The 15,396-nt window shown below is 31.3% G+C and overlaps 3 protein-coding genes across 3 annotated transcripts; all 3 read left to right on the forward strand.

Annotated features, from left to right (window-relative positions):
* Positions 1-6,721: 6,721 nt before the first annotated feature.
* Positions 6,722-7,840, forward strand: LOC130955722 (sufE-like protein 2, chloroplastic). The gene has a single exon (XM_057882667.1). It carries the CDS (start codon positions 6,965-6,967, stop codon positions 7,649-7,651), a length of 687 nt encoding a protein of 228 aa, XP_057738650.1. The 5' UTR covers positions 6,722-6,964; the 3' UTR covers positions 7,652-7,840.
* Positions 7,841-8,329: 489 nt separating this feature from the next.
* Positions 8,330-14,223, forward strand: LOC130955723 (uncharacterized). The gene is made up of 3 exons (XM_057882668.1): positions 8,330-11,981; positions 12,073-13,056; positions 13,135-14,223. The coding sequence occupies exons 1-2, from the start codon at positions 11,480-11,482 to the stop codon at positions 12,243-12,245; spliced, it is 675 nt and encodes a 224-aa protein (XP_057738651.1). The 5' UTR covers positions 8,330-11,479; the 3' UTR covers positions 12,246-13,056; positions 13,135-14,223.
* LOC130956766 (uncharacterized) lies at positions 12,307-13,786 on the forward strand. Its single transcript, XM_057883756.1, has 4 exons — positions 12,307-12,319; positions 12,370-12,713; positions 12,774-13,056; positions 13,155-13,786. The coding sequence occupies exons 1-4, from the start codon at positions 12,307-12,309 to the stop codon at positions 13,784-13,786; spliced, it is 1,272 nt and encodes a 423-aa protein (XP_057739739.1).
* Positions 14,224-15,396: the final 1,173 nt, after the last annotated feature.

Below are 15,396 nucleotides of genomic sequence, written 5' to 3' on the forward strand. Positions count from 1 at the left end.
AATTTTTTGTTACAAAACAATTGGAGTTTTTGAAATAAAAAGATATTTTGTTACAAAATATTACGAATTTTTGCAATTTCTTTGTTTTTTGTTACAAAATATTATAATATTTCGTAACAAAACAAAGGTTCGTTACAAAAACTAACATAATTTGTAACAACAAAAGTTAGGTTGTTACAAAATATTAGCATGTTTTGTAATAACTTGTAATGTTATTACAAAAAATTATTCTTTTGTAACAATTACTAATTATTATTACAAAAAATTATTTTTTTTTGTAACAATTTTAAATTTGATACAAAATTTTTGTTACAAATGTTCCATTTTCTTGTAGTGATAGATGCAAACATGGTGGCGGACACCATGACAAAGATGACGATAAGGTTACAACTCCATCAAGTGGTGCTTCCCTCTCCTTGGGAGGAGTTTGAGAGAATCTTAAGTGAAACTACCCCTATGTTTAAGCAGGATGATGCAAGCTCTCATTATCTATCTAAGCTTTTCTTTATCCCAAAATCTTGTTAGGCCACGAATGATTACGAAACGAGCTTGCAACACTCTAAATGCTCATTGTACATCCTTCTATTGCCTTTCTTGATATTGTGCCAACAATTTTCATTTATTTCCTTGTGATCGGGATATTGTTTTAACAAACGTTGTCCATTTAGGGTATATACTATCTGATAAATAGTATCCAATATTGTACAAGTTACTGGTTATAGTGTAATTTATCTCTGGAGCGCAACCTTGTAAAATATCGTGAAATACTGGTGAACGATTTAACACATTGATATTATTATTGGAACCAGCTACTCCAAAGAAAGTATGTCATATCCAAAGGTTAGAAGATGCAACAACTTCAAGTACAACAGTGAAAACTTCACGGTAACCACTTAGAAACATACTTTTCCAAGTTTTTGGATAAAATTTTTCACTTCCAATGCATGCAGTCAATGCTTCCCATCATGCTCAGAAAGCCATAGTACTCTCTTATCTTTAGAGGGCATTATACATCATTCGAGTGTGAGGTACATAAGTATTCACACTCGAAAACTGAAACTACATCTTCAACAAACTTTTTCAAACATTCAATTGCAGTGCTTTCACCTATTCACACGTAGTCGTCAACAATATTAGCCGAGACTCTTTGAAGAAAATATAGATCTACTTTAGAAAGGACTTCCACAATGTGAAGTAAGACATATTTTTCCATTCGAAGTTTTTGTCGAAATATATCAACAGAGTGTACCAGGTCAGGTGCAAAGTAATCATTGAAAAGTCGTTCATGTCCATCTTCACGACCTCTATCTATCCTTCTACGAGTTTTCAGCCAAGAACCCTTCCTCGTACAATTACAAAACAATTTCAAGTTGGCGTTCATTTGAGTCATCAAACTAAAATTTTCTAATCTAATCACTCATATTCATTCAATCAGAATCGTCTGAGTCAGTGAACACAATTTTCTCAGCCAAATCATCCAAAGATTTGTCATCGAAATCATTATAGTTCCCATCCATGGTTAACGACAGAAACTTGAATGAATATAGAAAATAAAAGAATATTTTAAAAGGAGATAATAGGAGTAGATATGACCAAAGAACTGTAAAAATCAGACAAAAAAGTGTGAGCACATATATTGAGGACTTGTCTCATATTTATATTTATATTGGTGTTTGTAATGGCTAGTTTTAACTAGTTTTCAATAACCACTTTTTAATGATTTGTTTCAAACAACTAGTATTTAACGGCTAATATTAAATTGCTAGTACTTAACAAATATTTCAAATAGATAATTTTTAAATAGAAAAAAATTTAACAAAATAACTTAACAAATTATCACCAACATTACATAATTAAAATATTAAAATAAATTAAAAATTACAACGACACTCAAACAACAAAATAAATAATACATGAACAGAAAAAACAAACATGACAGTTAAAAACAAGCTAGTAAACGCAATAACCTAAAAATAATTTGCACGAATTCTTTCCACTATCTTACCATGAATGGCTCGACATTGTTTAGTTATTTAAAATGTATCTGCATTATGGATTTGCATTTCTACTTTCATCTCCTTTGCAGCTACCAATTTTTTTTCTTGCCGCTATTTTCCTTTCCTCAATAATCTTAAAGTTCCCACAAATTCTAATTTTCTAGAAGTATTAGACTTAATTTCACCAAGTTATGACAGTAAATTGGAGTTATTTTTCTTGCACTTTTAGTTTTCCCTTATCCTTCTTCTTCATCGCTTTAGTACTTATTGGACGAACTGAAAAATCTACGTCAACTTCATTAGTTTCTTTTTTTTTTTTTGGATTTGATGATGAAGAGTATACTCTAAAAATATTTGTTTTTGTCCTTTTAGAACCTTCGCTAATAATAGAAAACTGTGATCTCCATTTATTTTCTATTTGTAACTCTTGCTAATACAACTAAGTGCAACTAAGTACATCTTATTTATTTAAGTATATTTTGATTGAGCTTTTGTCACAACGTTCAAATATTCGTTTAATGGAGTATAGAAGTGGTAGCATTTAACTTGTCTTTTTTTTTTTAAATAATACAGTCTATCCTTTTTTATACCAATATTATTTTAAATATTGTATTCAATAGAAGTCTTAATTAGTGATAAATAGTTCAGATTTGGAGTTTAAAATTTATAATCTAGGATTCAGAGTTTAAGGTTTATATATTTTTTTTTCGATCAATTTAAGCTTTAGAATTTAGCCTTTAGACTTTAAGGACCGCTACATTTATTACTAGAAAAATCACTTTTAACAGCAATAAAATTAATCGTTAATATATTTACTGAAAATTAAAAATTAGTCATCTTATGTTTTGTCGCAAAAAGATTATAGCAAAAATTATGTAATTGCCGATAAAAACTATTTTAATGACTGCAAAAAATATATAATTGTCATTATAAGATATAGTAATAACAATAAATATACAATTGCGGCCAAAAAATAAATTAAATAAAATAAATAGTGACCATTATATTATTACCACTAAAAAATTTGTCATTAAAAATGATTTTTGTTATACTACCTCCTTACTTATTTTTTTTTTGGAAACAAGTCGGATTCTTGCAAGAGTTTGGATAGGCTTTTCAAAATATAATAAGAGAAAACTATAAAAAATGTCTTTGAAATATTTAGATATTGATAAATATATTACAAAAGATTAAAATGACAAAAATATCTCAAAAATTTTAAAAAATAATAAGAGTAACAAAGGAAACCTATTTTTTTTTATAAGTGACAAACATTTTTATATTTGACAAATGATTTGTGCTTTTGATTTAGATTTTTAAAAAAAAAATTTGAATAGCCATTTAGAAAATACATGTAAAAAATTGGAGCAAAAATTCTACACATCTTTATCGTATAAAAAAACTTGGCCATTAAGAACATTCCAAAAAAAAAAAACACTTATCGTAAAATTACTAAATTCTAAAGAAGAAAATATTATTATGTTTGTAAAAATATTTATTTTAATCTAATATCTAAAACCCTTTTTGATAATACAAATTAGATATATATCTTGTTATTTTTTTTGTCATATTTTAATTAATCTTTTTAGAATATTTTTGTTAGTATATAAATTTTTGGGGACATTTTTGTTATTTTTCTCATATAATAAAGTTCTTAAATAAAAAGAACACAGTCAAATGAATATTAAATCTTTTCAGTTGGTTATTTTTTAGTTTGAGTCTAAAAAATAGTTTATTTCATTGAAAAGCTAATACATTAAAAAAGGAAAAATCTAATAAAGGAGTGACTACTTGAAAAAGTCTGAATAAATGAAATATTATATATTTTATAAGAGTTAATATTTAAATGGATCTCTAAAATTAGTTTAGAGTCTCAAATGGACTTTTAAATTTTTAATTATCTCAATTTTGAACCTTAGATTTTCACTTTATAACTCATGTATGTTAATTCTCCGAGTGATGTCCGTTAATATCATTTTGATGTGATATGCTGACGTAAACATATGTCAAGTGTTTGTATATAAGGTTCGGCCATGTGAAATGAAATGAGAAAATGTCTATAGTTACATATGAGATATTGACATGAACGATAATCACACATATTATAGGAAATATTTTAAGTGTACTAAAAGTATTAATTTATCAATTATTTTAACTGTTGATCTGAATTATAAAAAATATATATAATATATATTAATTGAAATTAATCATTAAAATAATTGATGTACCGGTACTTTCTAATGCACTTAAAATATTTCCATATTATAATACATTTTGTTTACGTCTTAGATTGATATCAAGTGTTATAGGTCGTTAAGATACCCATAGATACGTATTTTAACATGATTTTGTACACATTAATTCCATAATAGGATTCTAAATAAAATAAATGTAAATAATGAGAAGAATAATATAACACGTAATTTCCTTTAATGCTCAGGATCTTGAAATTTTCCCAGAACTGATTCATGAAAAATTGAAGATATTCAGCCACTTTGATTCTGATTATTTTATTTATTTTATTGACATATGTTAGTGATATACATATGTTTTGAATTCATAATATAAATGATTTATTATTATAATTAATTAAGTATATAAAATCAATTATTTTTTAATCAAATAAAATAACTATTAATATTATTTTTATCTGTTAATCCATAGCTTTCCTCTATATGCAAAAGCTAAAACAAAATAGAATTAAAAAGACCTCGTATGTAATCCAATGGATTATTTTCCTTTTGATTGCCAATAAAAAGAAAAAGACACGAAAAACAAAAGGCAAAAAAATGAAGAGTAAATTGTGGATAGCAATTTGACGCATCTTTTTATGATAGTAAATTTAGGCCATGTTTGATTGAAAAGAAAAAAAAAAGTTAGGTATTTTTTTATATGCTTGAATTAAAAAAAATAGAAAAAATAATATGTAGGGTCATAAAATGATAATTTTATTTTTATATATTTTAAAATATATTTTTAAAAAAGAAAAGATAATACTAAAATATAATAAGTTGGTACATTTTTTTTATTTTCTATCCAAAATTAGAGAAAAAAAATTTAATGAGCGCCCTCTATTTTTCTATATTTTGTTTTATTAATTCCTTAGAAAAAAGAAAAAATTGCCTCTAAAAAGTTTTTTATTTTATTTTTTAAAAAAAAACACAAATTATTTTGAAAGGTTTCATTTTTTCATTTTAAAAAAAGACAAATCACGCTTAAAATTTTTTATTTATATTAAGAAAACAAATTGCTCTAGAGATTTCACTTTTTTAATATTTAAAAACACACCGATCGCAGACATTTCTCAGTTTTATAATTTTTCCCTCATATTTTGGTAAAATAAGAAAAATTTAATATTTTTAAATTTCAAAAAGAAAAATCCCCGTATATAAAGAAAAAATGTCACCACAAATTAATTTTAAAGAAAAAATGTCACCCGTATAGAACTAGTCAACTAGCAGTGTGGCTGGGAAATATATATCTTGGATTTAAGTATTATTATTATTATTATTATTATTATTATTATTATTATTATTATTATTATTATTATTATTTTTTGGCTCTCGATGTGGGGCGTGTAACATTTTTGTTACCACTTGACTGCGAAGCAGGTACACTTTTTTTATGAGTTGCTATGTGTGCATTTTTTTGATATTCATTAGATATATTTTTTATGTTTAATTGTGTTTTAATAAAAAAATTATTTATTTTTTATTTATTTTTGGATGTATATAAATATTATTATATTTTAATTGTGTTTAATTTTATTTTTAATTTATATTTTTAAAAGATTTAAAAATTATATATTATTATTTATTAATATAAAAAATTATTTTAAATATGTTATATAATTAAAAATATTAAAATATTATTTTAATTTATCTAAAATATTTTATATTTTATATGTATATTGTGTCTAATATCTTATAAGAAAAAATTAAAATTTACGTATGTTATATAGTATCATGTGATCAATATTTCATAGCCTTGTTAACAACTATACCGTGACTTACTTTATATTATACCACTGAAGAAAGAATCTTGATTTTTTCTTTACATTAATTTATTACTATAAAGATAAGTTAAAAAAATATATTATTTTTTATAAGTGATAATCAACTTTTATTCTAACAAATAACTTATGTATTTAATATGAATTTTTATGAAAATATATTTAAATGATTATTTAGAATATGTATGGCTTTTTTTTTTATATTTTTCGGTTACCTATAGAAAAATATACAAAATAAAAAATAATTGTATGTTTATCTAATTTTGTATTGTTATATTTAAAAAATAATTTTTTTATCTACCACATATTTATTTAAAAAAATATTTGATAACTTTAAAAAATTGATGAAAATTTATATTCAGTTGTCAAATTATAATATGAAATTGATATTAAAAATTATTAAATAATAATTTAATTAAATTTATCAAATTATTTAATAATTTTTAATTATTAATTTTACATAAAGACAACTACACTGATTATTCATAACAACAAAAAGTTATTAAAATTTTATCAAAATTAAACTTTTTAAAATTTATCATACATGTGAGTCGTAACCTAATAACCTTCTCAACCGATGTGAGAATGACCTAATAACCAAATACACTGTGGAGGCTGCTGAGTGCGTTGCGAAAAATGAATATTTTATTCTCTTCAGTTTCTTTTTCCTTTTTCATTTTTATAAAAATTAAAGAAGATATTAATTCTTATTTCTTTCGAACACACATAACATAGATTCCTCTGTGCTTTCTGCTTTGCTCCCTGCTTATATATCTCCATCTTCCTCATGAACCCCCCAACATGCACTCTATTTTTCCCCTCTTCTTGGGTCTCATTTTCACTCTCATCACCGTTTAATTTCCCTCCATTTTTTCCTTTTTTCTCTTCTTCATTCTCCACAATCTCAAATTAATTCAATAATACAAAGCCAAAACCCATACACAAAACAAAAATAATGCTCTCTTCAACGTTTATGACCGCATCTCACACCTTATTCACTCAACCATCAAATGATAATCCCTCTCTTTCCTCAAAACATAACACCAGAAAAACACATCAACAACTCAAACCACCAATCATATCTTCCTCCTCAATAAAAATTCAAAGTCAAACCCACCCCATCCTAACGGCGCCGTCACTACCGGTAACCTCATCATCCTCGCCGTCTTCCATCACCGTCAAACTTAACTGTCTGGCCTCCGAATTCAACACCCTAACAGAACCCATAGAACGCGTGAAGAGACTTCTACATTACGCATCACTGCTTCCACCATTCGACAATTCGGATCGAGTTCCAGAAAACCGGATTTCGGGCTGCACAACGCAGGTGTGGATTGTTTCTGCCATGGACAACGATGGCAAGATGTGGTTTCGTGCTGACAGTGACTCTGAGATTTCGAAGGGATTCTGTTGGTGTCTCGTGTCGGCCCTCAATGGGACGTATCCCGTCGAAGTGTTGCATGTTACCGAGAAAGATTTGTGCCACATGGATCTCTTGGGATCGGGTCTCAAAGCCCAGTCGAGAATAAACACGTGGCATAATCTCTTTCTCGGAATGCAGAAGGCCACTAAAGATTTGTTATTTAGGACAGAATTGGATAAAGGTGGTTGTATGTATCCTATCCGTGGATATTCAATCTAATCCAATTTGAGAGGGTAGGATTGAGTGCGGAATGAGTTCTTGTGTAGATTGAATAGGGTATGAGTTGAGTCTTAATCTTACTTGATCAACTCACATCCTATATATGTATATATTATGTTATATAAAATTATGTTACAAATAAGAGTTAAATCAAAGACTTCTTATTTGGAGTAAAAAGTTACTAACCAATTCTATCCAATGATATATAAATATCAAACTATATAACACAACTCTAATCTCTTCTCTCAGATCATAGTCCCTAGCAACCAGCCCCCGAGAACCTTAATCTCTCCTATCAATCTTTCTACAACTCAATGTCTCCTTGCTAACATTTTCATCAGTCGTCCAGGCTACTACCCCCTTCGGCGTCCATCACCTTCTTGTCTTGTTGTCCTTGGCATTCCTCCCTCGCCGATGCTCAACTTCTCCTTTCTCTCTCAATGTCGTCACTTGCTGCTTGCTGCTCACAGTGTCTATGTCGCCTGCACCAACGTTGCCTCCCCAACTGCACCTCCGCCTCTTTTCTGCGATGACGAATTCGCTCAAACCACGTCTTTGCATCACAACAATGACATTGATCCAGCTGCACCTTTGCTCCGCGAAAAATCTGCACTGCTTCTGCTCCACGATGAGGAATCTCCTATGTCGTTGGCCACCTCCTCCGTTGCAAGTAAGTTGGCCATTTCTATCATTAGATTTTTTTGAAATTAATGTTTGAATTTTGTTGTGAAATTGGTTTTAATATATATTTTAATTTTAATTTGATAAAATTGCTGTGAAGTTGGGGTTTAGGATTTGAATTTTGTTACTGTGAAATTGGATTTAGAATTTGAAATTGATTATTGTAAAATTGGGTTTAGGATTAGAATTTTGTTACTTTAGAGTTTGGAATTGATTACTATGAAATTGAGTTTAGGATTTAACTTCTATGGTTTAAAATTCTCTTTAGGATTTTCTTTGCTTTATTGTAAAATTGATATTTGTTACTGTGGTTTTGTGAAATTAATGTTTATTACTGTAATTCTGTAAAATTGTTGTGATTCTATTATCTTTAAATGTTTTAATATTGTATTAAATAAGTTTTAATTTGAAGGATTGTCTAAGATGTCTGCAATGAATCATATTCTTGAGAAAAGGAACTTATAGCCACTAATGTTCAACCGAGTCTTTTCAAACTACAAGAATCCTAATCTTAAGAAAAGACTATTGATATTATATTTGTATTATAATTGTATTGTTTGTGAGATGATGATATTGTTTGTGTTAAATTTTTAATTTGTATGTTCATTGGGTTATATAATATTATTGTATTTTTTGTTAATTCGCAAATAAAATTGAATATTCACAAATTAAGTACGAATAAAGTTAAGATTGACATGTTTTTAACCCACTAATAAAGTTAGAGTTGGATTTAGACTTTATATCCTATTTTATTCATTGCTACCTTTAAAACTGAAGGAAGAGGCTTTTCGTTCGTCAATGGTGGTTGATAATAATGATGGCCATGTTGGTGGTGTTCTTGCAAATGAAAAGCTTTCTGGAATTGGGATAATTGTATTGTGTTATTAGTTTTTAGACTAATGAATTATGAGCTAATTACTATGGTACTTGCATGGTTATTTGGTGTTAAAATTTTGTTAAATTTATTTTTTATAATAAATTTATTAACTCTTATCTTTTCCCTTATGTTTTTCCGTTAAATGAAGAAGTAGAGATTAGGCATGAAGATTATCATTTGAAATTAGAAAAATGAATTAATTGATGATCCATGCAAGTACGAATTATAGCGAGATTGATACGAATACTTTTCTTGAAAAAATATCTATCCTTTTCTTTCTTGCCATTTCTCATTGGGTAGACCCACATCAATTTTTAATATATTTTAGTGGATTACATTAATTGTTTTATTAAATCTGCATACTGACCACAATTTGGTATTCGAATAGATTCAAATTTGATGCATACCATAGTGTAGTGAAAGAAGTTTTATGCTCACATCTCTTTTAAAAGAAAAGACCAGGTAATTGATTTCGTTAAATTATTGTGTAACTTTATGTTTTTACTACATTAAAATTACTTATTTTAAAATGTGAAAAATATATTTTAAAAAAATATAGACATCAAATCACTTCTGTCCAGTCTAAAATTTTTAACTTAGAATTTAATTAATTAGAAATTATTAGAAAAATTATTAAAGTCCAATTTGAGTAAATAACTTAAATAAGTTCTTTTGAAAAAGGAACTTAAAACATAATGACTTTTATTAAAAACAGCTTATAAATAAATTATTTTGTGTATTAATTAAATAAAAAATTATTAATGAGTATTTATAATAAATTTATTTTGATATATGTGCGTGAGCGTGACATATATTGATCGAAGAGAATAAAACTTTTACTTTTTATTTTACTCTCAGAATACTTAAAAATAATCAGGACAATTAATTGAAAGTCTATCTGACACCATTTTTAACGGAATGTATAGTAATTTTACCATCAATATATAACAATAATTAAACACACCCTCTAAATCAATATTTTAAATTATATAAAGCATTTTCTTGTTAAGAAAGCATTTGACAATTTCTCAAATGGTTGTTGAGAGGATCTTAATATCCAACTACTTATTACAGTTTACCTTTTTCTCTTTTCTAACATTCAACAATTATTCAAGTTGCGAAATTCAACTTTTAGTTTTATGGTTTCTGGCGACAAGATATTGGGAGATTCATTTTAACTAGATATAAATAAAAATATATTTTAGATAAGTTAAATTCTATTTGCAGATAATACTAATAAAATATTTATTGTTTTTTGTTTTTTTTTTAAAGTTAAGAGTAAGACTCGAACCTGATTTCTAAATGAATATGAAAAGATTATGTCATTTGAATTATAAATCGTTGATACAAAATATTTATTGTTAGTTTGTATGTTTAAGTTATATTATATCTCATGCAAGAGAATTACAAGAATATTCATGTATGGATTACTTACTAGAGCTGTTTGCGCAATAAAGAAAATAAAGAACAAAGCAACTTCCGTATATCGATTGGCTATGACATACTTCTTGTTTGATTCTTGTAGTTTTTAATTGTGCAAATGATCATGGTGGGTTAGTTACGTTTTTTGAAAAAATAATTATTAAACTCCGAGTTAGAAGTGCAAGGTATAAAACAGCTATCACTCAAACAAAAATTAATTAAAAATAGTATTAAGAGTGGCTGATTTTTTTGCTTATGGAAAGAAGCCATGTGTATCACCATGAAATGGAAGAAATGTAAAATATTGCACTACTATAGGTTAGAGACAAAAGGTAACTTACGATTTATATTTGTTAAATATTTTTTATTTTTGAAATAAAATAAACGTAGCTTACATTTTAGCTTTTTATTTTTTTTTTAATTTTTTTAGTTGGCTTTTAAAAAAATGCACCTTGCTTTTTTGCACCTGAAAATGCTGATTTTTTTTTGAAACTCACAAAACGTAGGTTGCGTTTTGTTAGTGTCAGAAACTTTTCTTGAAAGTCCAAAAATGCATCCTGCGTTTTGTGCACATAATAATATTTAAATTCACAAATTTGCCTATAAATACGAAGTCCGATTTTGTTTTTCTTCATCTTCACTTCTCCTCTTGGTTTTTCTTTCATAAAGTCCTCAATAGGGTGTTTTTTTGGCAGATAACTGTGTCAAAAAAATAGAGTTAGTTGATGCTGAAGTTATGGAAGGTGTTGCAAACTTGCGAGTATATTATAACGGTGAGGTTATAACAAACACATGAAGGAGTGACCTTTGTTTGTGAAAGTCCATTGTCATTTGCCATTCCATGTACCATGAGTTTTGTCGAGTTGCAAAATGGTCTTTGTAATAACATTCAAAGCCACATTTTGAAAAGGGTGAGCAATCTTTTATACAGAAGTCCTGTGCAAGTATTTGGTGGGCTAATACAGTTTCAAATAATGGCCATCACTGACGATGCCAGTATGCAGCAGATATTTTATATTTATCAACAAACCCGATCTCAAGTGCCGATGATAGAGCTGTACGTTGAGTTTGAACAGCAGTTGGGGATGAGTACGGTCGGTGAGGAGGTCAATGTTGATGAGCTCGGGGATATAGATTGGGAAGAAGATAATAATGATAGCGAAGAGGAATTCGAAGCTAACTATGAAGTCGATGACGAAAACGATGACGGAGACTTGGCAGGCAATCCGGCGGTGCAAAATGAAGCGAATGCCGTTGTAAGCCAACACCCGTTTGGTGTTCCGTCTTTTATGCAGACTCTAGATCTCGAAGCCATGCATGCCCCGAAATTTCCTGAGTATGCGAATACGAGTATGTTACGATTATTAACTCAAGTTTCCTGTAGTGCTTAAATAATTTGCCTTGTCTGAAACTGATGCTAGTGCGCACATCGTTGGTGAAGGCAACGTTGCGGCGGAAGATGGCGAGTTTAGTGTCGGAATGGAATTTGGTTCGAGAGAGTCAGTGATATCTGCAATCAAAAGCTACACCATTTCTAGAGGAGTTGATTACACTGTGTATGAGTCTGAGCCGCAGACATTCTATGCGAAATGCAAGGGGTATGGTGCAGGGTGAGACTGGCTTATCCGAGCTAGCTTGATTCGAAAAAAAGCTTGTTGGGAGATCAGGAGATACAATGAGAAGCACACGTGCACGATTTCACAAGATCATGCCAAGTTGGACTCAGACACAATTGCAGATGCCATTAGGCCGTTGGTCGAAGCAGATCCCTCGATAAAGGTGAAGTCCGTTATTGCAGAAATTCAAGGTAGGTTCAACTACACTGTGAGTTACCGTAAGGCTTGGTTGGCAAAGCAGAAAGCTGTTGCAAAAGTTTTTGGTGATTGGGAAGTTTCTTACCAGACTCTGCCAGTGTGGTTGAAAGCAATGACAGTGAAGATGCCAAGGTCTCGTGTTCAAATTAAAACGCTCCCCGTTTACCGTGAGAGTGAGGAGGTTCAAGGTGTAAGAGTTCTGCACCGCATTTTTTGGAGCTTCTATCTGTGTATTGTAGCATTCAGACACTGCAAGCCACTGGTGCAGGTTGATGGCACGCACCTGTACGGAAAATATAAAGGTGCACTTCTGGTAGCTGTTGCATAGGATGGGAATCAAAACACTGTGCCTATTGCATTTGCGATTGTCGAGGGCGAGACAGCAGACGCGTGGGAGTTTTTCCTAACCAATTTGCGGAGATATGTTGTTACCATTGATGGTGTGGGTATTATTTCTGACCGCCATACCTCCATCGACGCTGCAATAGCTCGCAGTAACGGTGCATGGTCACCACCAAGGGCGTGGCACATGTACTGCATCAGGCACATCGGGACCAACTTCTTAAGGAGGTTCAAGGCTTCATATTTGCATAAACTCGTGGTCAACACAGGTATTTCAACTTGCTATTATGGTTCTATTCATAGTAAATTTGTGGCACCTACTTATGATTAAATGGTTTGTTCAACAGGCTATTCTAGGACGGAGTAGGAGTACAACAAAAATACCAAAGGCTTAAAGAGCGGGATGAGGCATATACTCAATGGTGCGATGAGATCGGTGTTGAGAGATGGGTGTTGGCATTCGATGGTGGTCATCGTTGGGGACATATGACAACAAACTTGGTAGAGTGTATAAATTCTATCCTGAAGGGTGCACGTAACCTTCCTGTGACTGCCCTTGTCCGGTCAACTTTCTATCAGCTGAATGAGTTGTTCACTCGGAAGAGTACTGAGGCTCATGACCGTCTCCGCAACGGATTCATGTATTCAGAATTTGCAACGAAGAGAGTTGAAGAAAGCTTTCGACGTGCAAGAAACATTGTGGTCAACCGGTTCGACAGGCGCAACGAGATGTTTGAGGTCCGCGAAATGCAAGATGGTACCATTTACACTGTTAATCTTGCGCAACGACACTGCGACTGTGGCCACTTCCAGGTTGAGCGACTTCCATGTCGCCACGTGCTTGTATGTTGCGCCAACCAGCGTCTTGATTGGCAAGTGTACGTGCACGATGTGTACAAGATGTCTCAAATTTGCAAGGTGTACAGAGGCGAGTTTGTTCCGATGGGTGACCCATCTACGTGGGATAGATATGAAGGAGCGAAGGTAATTGCCAACTAGACATTGAGGCGCGCGACAAAGGGAAGACCGAAGTCAACCCGCTACTTGAATGAGATGGATTCGCGGGATATGCGTGGTCCTCGCCAGTGTACGGTTTGTGGACGCGAGCTGCAGCCGGTGTCCTCAGCGCGCAGATCCAAGCTCCGCTGGAGGACAATAGTGGCTAAGCTTTTGTGTAACTTTATTATCCCCTACATCACAGTTGTGTGTGGCTTTTATGTAACCTGGTCCTCTATTTTAAATTAGTTAACACTTATTAAATCAATAAATATTTTAAACTTGTCATGTAACTTTCTATGTTGTTAACTTTCATTCTATGCGGTAAACACTGAATAATAATTAAGCAGGATAATCTGGGACGTCTTTTATGCGAGCACAAAGCTAAATATATAACAACAATAATACTTAACACTACCAAGTCATAATACAATACTGAATAAAACATTGAATACAAAATATGACAATAAAAACAAAACTAAACTCTAGCAGTACAACATAAACTGCAACTGACTACTTTCTCGGTGCCTTCTTCGAATACAACGACGGCGTGTATTTGTTCGGAGGCGCAGTCTGTGTCCGTAAGTTATATGCCGGCATCTGATGCTACTGGTCATATGCCGGCATCTGAAACTGCTGGTCATATGCCGGGGCCTGAAGTGGTGATCTTGTGCCGGAACCTATATTACAATTAATTACAATTAATAGTAATTATTCATAATTGATAAACCTAAATAACAATAACAACAACAGTAACAATAATACCTGAGGCGGGACTTGCTGCTGAGGCGGGACTTGCTGCTGAGGGCCAGCTGGTTCTTCCTGTTGCTGATGTGGCTCATCGGCGCCAACCTCTTCACCTGCAACTCTGTCTGACAGTCGCAGGTGCATCCCATACTGCTCTGTGTATCACTCGTAGTACACTGGGAGAGGATGAAAGTCAATAATCTCCTCGCCTAACTGCAATGTGTTATAGCGGTCGGTCCTCCACTTGTCAACCCATCGACTGTAAATCTTTCCCCAGTCATGGTTCTGTGCTCCTCTCAACCCAGTACAATGATCATGACCAAGGTCGAACGCTGGGCCTGGTGGAAGCTGTTGGAAGCTGTTGCATCCCGAACTGTTGCCTAACTCGGTCTGTTGGGTGCCATTCTATGAACTCGAATGACACTAGCGGCGACTGGGTGGAGCACATAAACAACTGGGCAGCGACGACATCCGGAATCTCGACAGCTATATACGGCCGCCATATAAACTGCATATTAGTTACCAAGAGGCCGATTAGAAAAAATATTCTTCTGAACGAAAAAACATTGGACATTAATGGTTACAACTTACATAGTCAACTCCCATGTCATCGAGTCCTCGCCTAAAGTGCGCGGTAGGCCATCGTATATACCTTGTATGTCGGCGCCAATGACTCCACCTAACAAAAAACCGAATAAAACCATTAATTAGAATAACAAATTAATAAAAATGATAATAATAATAACAATAACAATAATAACAATAATAATAATAATAACAATAATAATAACCAAAACAGAATAACAATACGAATAACAATAAAAACCAATACCGTCGCGCAAGTGGAATACCAACATCGCCGAGCT

Source organism: Arachis stenosperma, chromosome 10 (assembly GCF_014773155.1).
Source record: "Arachis stenosperma cultivar V10309 chromosome 10, arast.V10309.gnm1.PFL2, whole genome shotgun sequence".
NCBI classification, from domain to species: domain Eukaryota; kingdom Viridiplantae; phylum Streptophyta; class Magnoliopsida; order Fabales; family Fabaceae; genus Arachis; species Arachis stenosperma.

Coding starts and splice junctions, on each gene's coding strand:
- LOC130955722 (XM_057882667.1), top strand. CDS start 6,965: ATGCTCTCTTCAACGTTTATGACCGCATCTCACACCTTATTCACTCAA.
- LOC130955723 (XM_057882668.1), top strand. CDS start 11,480: ATGAGTTTTGTCGAGTTGCAAAATGGTCTTTGTAATAACATTCAAAGC. Junction 11,982..12,072: donor TCCTGAGTATGCGAATACGA/GTATGTTACGAT, acceptor TCGTTGGTGAAG/GCAACGTTGCGGCGGAAGAT.
- LOC130956766 (XM_057883756.1), top strand. Junction 12,714..12,773: donor ACTGCAAGCCACTGGTGCAG/GTTGATGGCACG, acceptor GCTGTTGCATAG/GATGGGAATCAAAACACTGT. Junction 13,057..13,154: donor TAAACTCGTGGTCAACACAG/GTATTTCAACTT, acceptor AGGACGGAGTAG/GAGTACAACAAAAATACCAA.